General features: G+C 40.9%; 1 protein-coding gene across 1 annotated transcript; it reads right to left on the reverse strand.

Annotated features, from left to right (window-relative positions):
• Window positions 1–7,020: 7,020 nt before the first annotated feature.
• Window positions 7,021–7,959, reverse strand: LOC308350113 (olfactory receptor 51I2; the record flags this gene model as incomplete). The annotated part of the gene is made up of 1 exon (XM_080815117.1): window positions 7,021–7,959. The coding sequence occupies one exon, from the start codon at window positions 7,957–7,959 to the stop codon at window positions 7,021–7,023; it is 939 nt and encodes a 312-aa protein (XP_080671243.1).
• Window positions 7,960–8,318: the final 359 nt, after the last annotated feature.

Here is an 8,318-nt window from a genome sequence, read left to right on the forward strand (position 1 = left end):
TTAGATGTCAAATTAACCAACCATTACAAAAAAATTAAACAGAATAAAAACCTAGAGATAATATCTTCAACAATATTAGATGATGGAGAAATGACTAGTACCCTAGATCAAGGTAGGTATAGCCAAAACAGAGTTAGAAAATACGTGGTAGGGAGCAGTGTAGTGAAGGGAAATAACCAAATTTAGTCCAATAGGAAATGACAAACCCCCAAAATCATAAAAACTCACCCCCAGTAGGAGAGGATGGAAACCTAGGCAGAAACCTGGGTGGTGGCTTTGAGATTGACTGGTGAAACTGGGAACAATCCTTATAAGATCTAAGTCCTTGTGCACCTGAAAGGATCAAGCAATGCTGTGGTGCTCCTAAGCATTTGAGAATCTCTGAAATGCTCAGCATATAAGCTTTTCCGGGAGGCTTTGACCTCAGCCAGAAGGAAACCACAGATAAAACAAATAAAGATCACAGAGTAAGAAAGAAAGTGCTGGTGACAGATGCAGGCTCTGAAGGAAGCAGGTGCAGGACAGTGCCATGACACTATAATTCTCAAAGGTGTGCCCACCTCCCCACCTGCCTTGGAAGGAAGGCTTGTAGAGGTCTAGAGCTGGAAGAGAGGGAGGGAGTCACACATCCTCTAGAAACAGCCTTAGCTCTGAGACACACAAGCAACCTCCAAGAGAAATGTTCCTTGAAGCTGTTTGCACAACAACAGAGGGAACCCCAGAGCCACAAAGCTGGAAATGCTACCCTGCCATCTCCACCCAGTCCAGAGAATTTCCCTCTTAGTTATCTGGAAAACCATTCTTCTGTATATATGAGTCCAAAAACTGGATATGAGCTAGCTCTGTACACATTTACAGCAAAAATGAAAGAGAGAAGAAGAAAAAAAAAAAAAGACAAAGACTAACTCATGGCCCTTAAAGTCATGGTTATGATAGGAATCTTTCTTCTTTTTCAAAAAAATGTTTTATAGCTTACTGCTCTGGTGTCTATAACCAAGTATTAGAAACCATGTGGCTGACTTCAGTATTTCTTAGGTTTCTTTTTTTGTTTTTTAATCATATTTCTGAATTCAACCAGAGAATTGAAAAGTCACAGAATAAGGAGCAAAGTAAGTGTCAGGTGTAACACGAAGTATTTCTGTTAAAGTTTTGTGCAGTGAAGCCTTATATATTCCTTCAGCAAACCCACATGGAATGAGGAACCTGTGATAAGCACTGGGTATGTGGCTAATTGAATGGGTTACTGATAACAATGAGCGGGTGACATTGGGAGATGCTTTCTTGTGCCTGTCTCAGCAGTTGAATATTGATGTGCTGAGCGAAGCTCTGAAATAAATAAGGGACAAAAAGCACAAAAAAGTGATAGAAATTCCTTTCAGTGTTAGAACTACTCATCCTCCAGTTCTTAGTTGGATAAGGACCTCTGGGGTGTCCACACACACACACATACACAGAAAGTAAATATAACAAGTTTATATTGACTGTGGGTTAAAGAGAAGTTTACTGAGGAGGCAGAAAATGAAAAGACCTTAATTTATTAGTGTAGAAAAAAAATCCATTATATATGCATGTGTATATGTATGTTTGTTTAATGACTGCCTAAAAAATATTGGCCAAGTCCCTAATTAGCAGTATGTTTAAAAAAGGCTTTTGTTTCTGACATAAAATGCATTTGTTCAAATGGGAAAGATATAGTATTCAATCTAATATCAAAATGTACTGATATCCAAATAAATGATAAATTTATAAACCTGTTTAGAATATTTTGTGTGGTCTGAAGATTAACATGGTTAAGAAATGATATTGAAAATAAATCAGAATAAGTTTCAAAAATAGGGTCCAACTTTCCAATTTATATCTGAATTTTGTCTTATAACTTCCTTTCCCCCTGAAAACCATAAATTTGTTTTTCTACGTTATTTGTAAACATGTTCTTGCACATATTTGGATTTTCTAAATGTTGAATGGTATTTCCTGAAAAATGTTACCATTAATCTCCATCCTTGCTGAATGAAATGGAAAATGAAATGGGAAATATTTACACTCTAGTGTTTGTAACCCAAGCATATAATGTTCAGATATCTGTCTCACAGAAACTTCTTTGTTTGAGTTTCAGATTTATTTTACTTGTATCTACATTGTTAGAAATTTTAGTCAAAGACCTGTTATGAAGTTGCTCACTCCCAGATTTTTGTGTTAAAAGCCACAGTAGATTTGATTTACACTATGTCATGTCAAATGTCAAATACAGAAAAAGCCACTTCAAGCTCCACCACTTCTAAGCTATTTAACATTCACAGAGGACTTCATCTCAATCAGAGACAATGCACCTCACTGTCAAGACGAGTGTTTAAACTTTACTGAGCCACTCTTGCTTATAGGCTGTCTTCTGTGGGAAAAATACTGATGGCCACCTAGGAAGTTTGTTTCTCCTGGCTTTTAATATGGGATGTTTGCTTAAAAAACAGCTGGAGATTCTCAGCCTTCATTCTGCCCTGCCACAGCTTGCATGAACATGGACCAGATCCCCATCATTCACATTCTCTGTCACACGGCAGCCGTTCAAAATGTGGTGTGGCTGTGCAAGGGGGTATTTAAAAGGAACAATTAGTAAATACATCTTGGGAGACTTTGGCATATTCCTTCCAGCTCCCTTCAGATAGGTATCGCTCACAAACCCTAACAACTAAATTCTATAATCACGGAGCCCTCAAACCAAACACAGTTGTTCTCACACTGTAGGTCACAATAAATACTGTTGAAGGAGCAAATAAAGGAGTGAGCTGCTGTGTTTCCTTTAAGCAAACAAACAGTAAAGCTTATAAGGAAAATGACATGTTGCCAGAATTATATCCAATCCCCTAAAAAAAAGTACTTTTTTTTTTTTCTTTTTCACTTGGGGTTGAATAAAGGAGAGTGTCTAAGTATCTCTGCTGGGGAAAAGGAGATTGAGAAAAACTTGAGAAAGAAATTTTTCTGAGCACCATGACTGCCAATAAAAGATGTAAGATCAAGATTGTCCAATCACCACCTCTATTTGTTGTATTTCCATTAGTTGAGATCTGTTTATAATCTAAACTTTTAGTAAAGCTTGCCGCACATCCATGCTTTTGGAGAGTGATGCACGACTGTGGAAATGTGTAGGGTTGGCTGGGGTTACATGTTCTATTTGAAGATTGTTGGGGGCTTATGCAAATTTCAGTGAAATATCCAATATTTAGGTGGTGTCAGCTGACTCCTGAGTGACACATGTACAAGACAAAGTAAATAAATACTTTAACAAATAATGTATCTTCCTTTGTTTTCTTATATATATTCGATAAACAAGTTTTCCGTGGATAAAAGAAGAAATAAAAGGAATAAAAACACTTCATAATATAAATATAAACACAAACCACATCCACCTACTCCTAGTAAGGCAAATCCCATGAAGCAAAATGTTGGCTACTGATGTTGGTTTGAAAGATCCTCAGGAGAGTCCCGAGTGTCATTTGAAACTGGTCTCTGTATTCAGAGGACAGGAAGAGCCCAAGAAAAGAGGTGGGCCACTCCAGATTGGTAGGCGGCAGACTTAACAACCAAAGGAGCTTACATACTAGTTTTATCTTGTGTGGCTGAAAGCCAGTACATCTTTACACCCCTGCTGTCAGAATCTTAAAAGTTTAGATAGAAGCCTTATTTGGGTTCAGCCTCTATGCTATCCACATGGTCTCAGCAACACAGGACTATCTCAAGGTCGTATCTTGGGACTGCTTTTAGGAGGGGCAAGTCAAACGTTAAGCACATTTCAAAAACAGGGTCAGGGATGAGGAGCCTCAATTGCTTGTGGGTCAACCAGCAATCACGTCCTCTCCATGACCTTCCCCGTAAACATTCACATCCAGGCACTGCTTGATAATGGTCTTCCTCTTCCTCCCCATGGGGTGATGCCTCAGCAGGACTCAATTACTTGTTTGAGGCAGGAGGATGGTAGTTCACAAAGGGGTGGCTGACTTCATGAGCCCTTGGTTGTGTCTATGAAACCTGAGCCCTCTTCAGGGCACACACCCCACTCAGCTGTGTGGAGGGCCTCTGGTTGCCTGCGCTCAATGCAGAGTCCCCAGCACATGGATCCCCTCCTCTCTGAAATGAAAGAGCACAGTGCAGGGTCAGCTCAGGGTCCTGAGCCCACCTCACATGGGCACAGCGGGAGAGCGGCACCACGAGAGAGGAGGCTATCCTCCCAGTGAGGCAATGCCCTTGCTGTGGAGAACCATAAATCAGAAGAAACAGTCTGTGCCCCTGCTCCTAGGTCTCCTTTTGCACAACGGTATCTAAGGAGGAGCTCTTCTCATCCTGCTGAATCACAGCTGCGGCATGAAGCTGACTCCTCCTAGCAGAACTGACCAGGTCTGAGGATGGCTTCCTGGAGGTGGGGCTGTACCTCAGGGATATTGAGCAAGTGGGGCTGATGGTCAGCCATGCCCAGGGGCCTGCCCATGACCCTCTGCTACCACGCTCTTGTTTCTGCAAGTTCTCCTGGTTCGTTCCTGGGCTCACACAGATATTAATCCCATAGAAGGGCCCCTGACAATGGATGTGTGTTTTCTCAATTCTGCATTACATTCTACTTATATGGATTTTCCTATGAGTCCTACTATGAGGCATGGGGGTTAGGAATCCAACACTGCCATAAGTCTTATTCTAGTTTCTTCTGTCTGTCCCTTCATAGACCGGACCAACACAGGCCCTGGGGGATAAGACTGACACCCCTGACAAGACTATGCAAAACTGTGACTTTTATTACTCAGAGGTTTTTTTCCCACAGACTTCAATATAGGCCTCATCCAAGCTTAGCTAAGCCAAGTTCAGTATCTAATTTTCTAAGGCAGAAGTAAGGGGCCTAAAATAAAAGAAGTATATATATAATATTTGCTTCTTTTTAATTGGCCCAAATGCAGGTATTTTCCTATTTCAATAGGGGAAAATCTTCAGTTCAAAGTAAAGCTTGTTAACAAAAGAGGAAATAATGTGGAGAGGAGTCAGAGGTCCTGATAGGACGCTCCTATCCCAGTGCCCCTTCTCTTTTCTCCTTTCCACCCTTTGCTGTCAGTGTGGGGCCTGTGGTCATAGGATTGTCTTTCTCTCTCTCCCCAGGTGGGAATCACTGAGTGTTTTCCACACTTTCATATGCAGAAAGTTTCTCAAGCTTTGTCTTTGTATTTACATAATCATTTCTCCCTACTTTCAAGGCATGATAAATTATTACTATTACTACTATTATGACTACTACTACTATTATTATTATTAATTGAGGTGACATAATAGAGCTTCTTGTATTAATCAAAACAGTCATTACTTGAACTGACTTTGAAGTCCATAGTCTGACTCATTATTTTCCATTGGAAATCATGCTGAGTTATGTTACTCAATCATGCACCTAAATTAATTAATTTCTTGGACAAGGGCACTTACATTATAAGTCTCTTTATTCACTTATGGGCATATATGGAAACCTGGATCCCAAATACTTTGTTTCCATTCAGAAATAAGTCCCTCCTTCTGGCACCTGATATTTCTCCTTCATATTCTCTCAAAAAAACTTCACAGAGAGAAAACTCTAAGTAACTTTACATTCAGCTACTTGAGGTCTCCTGCCCAGTATTTCTGGTGAGTAGGTCAGTCTCCACAGGGCATCTCCCTTAATTTAGTCTAGATTTAAGCCCAAACCTAATCGGAGAACACCGCAATTCTGCCAAGGAATTTTTATTGTGTTGTACCTCCCGGGTATCAAGGAAAGACCAAGCAGGAAAACCAAACAATTTAATAGAAGGCCAATAAAAAAAATTATGTTGTAGTGTTTAAATCATAAATTCTCTATTGCTTATCCCAGGGCTTTTTAGCTAGAAATTCTATAAAGACATAGTAGTTGACATTAGTCATCACATCATTATATAGAAAAATTAAAATCCCAAGAAAGGAAGAGGAAAAGAAAACATACCCTTAGTACAACGTTGAAATGAACAAAGGTTTATTGTTCAGATGTTGAATATTGTTTTCCCTGTGGGAGGATGGATTGGTGAGAAGATGAAGGAAGCAAAGAACAATCTGGAGTTTTTTCTAGATGTCAGTCTTTTTCGGTTTTCACAGGGTCATACATCTTATAGCAGATTCTGACAGTACATCAAATATCACTTTCTGAAGTTGAAACACTCATGAATGAGATGACAGTGAAGGCAAAGGGAAGGATAAAAGTTGGAATTTTAGTAGTGAGGCCAACTCATTAGAGAGATAGTGTTTGTAGGCATTAGATACACATGATGGAGACAGACAAGTATTAATTTAAAAATGTATTTATTTTAGAGAGATAGAGCGAGAGAACACCCACAGGAGTGGGGGAAGGGCAGAGGAATAAAAACTTCAAGTAGAATCCCCTCTGAGTGCCGAGTCAGACATGCTGCTGTATCTCATGACCCACGAGATAACGACCTAAGCCGAATATGATTCATTAGCTTAACCAACTGAGGCACCCAGGACCCAGGAGACAGAAAAGCATTGAGTATCATTTAGATCACTTATTAGCAATGTTACTCTGAAAAACTGATATAATTCTCCATACCTTATGAGATTGTTGTGAAGGTTAATGCATTAAATCACATCATAATTCCTAATTGAACCTGACATTTTAATGACTCAATGAATTAATTATTATAATATCGGCAATAGTTATTGCTTTCGAAAATGATTCCTAGCTTACATCAATCTTCCTCTGTAAAGTGTTGTCTAATCACCTAAGGACTCCAATATCTACCTCTCAGTGAAAGCCATGGAGGTTTGTTGAATGTACTAGTTATTTTTTTGTTATCATTTCATAGGACAATTTTTTGATATTTTACTTTTCCCCTATATATTTATTCTCTTCTAGATGATATAAAAATAATGATGATATGATGATGACGACAATGATGATGATGTAAATGATACCATGGATGACAACTTATGACTACAGTCAACAGCAGATATTATAAGCAAACATGACAGTCACATTTTGACGGGACGAAACATACGGATAATGGCTCGGCGGATATCCTTTGTCTTGGCGCTATAAATGAGAGGGTTGAGCACAGGAGGGACAAACAGGTAAACATTGGACATGAGAACATGTACGTAGCGTGGGGCATGCTTCCCAAAGCGGTGCACTACTGAGACCCCAATCATCGGAACATAAAACGCAAGCACAGCCAAGATATGTGACACGCAAGTGTTGAGAGCTTTCAGACGTTCCTTGCGGGAAGCGATGGCCATGACTGAATGCAGAATGAGCACATACGAGAGGAAGATAAATAACATGTCCATGCCGAAGGTGGATACAAGAACAAAGAGGCCATAGATGCTATTGATAGTGATATCAGCACAGGCCAGCTTGATCATGTCTGGGTGTAGGCAGTAGGAATGGGAAAGAACATTGGATCTGCAGATAGGCAGCCTCATGAAGAGGAAGGGAAGGGGAAAGAGGGTGATGAAACTCCGAGCTGTCACAGCTACACCTATTCCAGCAATAACTCCATTGGTGAGCACAGTGGCGTAGTGTAAGGGATCACAGATGGCCACATAGCGGTCAAAGCTCATGGCCAGCAGAATCCCTGACTCCATCATGGAGAAGGAATGAATGAGAAACATCTGGATGAGGCAGGCATCAAATGCAATATTGCGGGCATTGAGGCAGAAGGTTCTGAGCACCGTGGGCAATGTGGCCACGGACATGGCCATGTCACTGAAGGACAGCATGGACAGGAAGTAGTACATGGGCTCGTGGAGGCTGGGCTCCACTCGCACGGCCTGTAGGATCAGAGCGTTGGCTCCGAGGGCCACGGCGTACATCACGCAGAGGGGCCCTGCTAGCCAGGAGTGAGCACTCTCCAGACCAGGGATGCCAGTCAGGAGGAAGGAAGCAGGATGAGTGACATTGAACAGTCCCATGGCAGGGGCAAGTCAGCCACCCACTTAACAGGATCGGACCTGAGGACTTCTGAGAGTTGCCTTACTGGAGCACACGAAGCCAGGGAGTAGCACGCACAGGTCATGAAGTCTACAGAAGAAACTGATGCCTTCCTGCAATCACTGGTCAGGGGAAAACATTGGCAAACTTCTTTCCTTCATGTTTCCCCATCATCAGGCTACAAGCTGGGCTAATAAGCCTCTGCTTTGCACATGAAAGGAGACAATGATCAGCGTTTCACAGATCTCCATTAGGTACAAGAAAATGTCCAAGTCCTATTATGTTAAGCTATATTATCCACAACTTTAATGTGTCCTTGAAGGAGCACTGAACAGAAATA

This window comes from Martes martes (assembly GCF_963455335.1).
Source record: "Martes martes genome assembly, chromosome: 10".
Lineage (NCBI taxonomy): Eukaryota > Metazoa > Chordata > Mammalia > Carnivora > Mustelidae > Martes > Martes martes.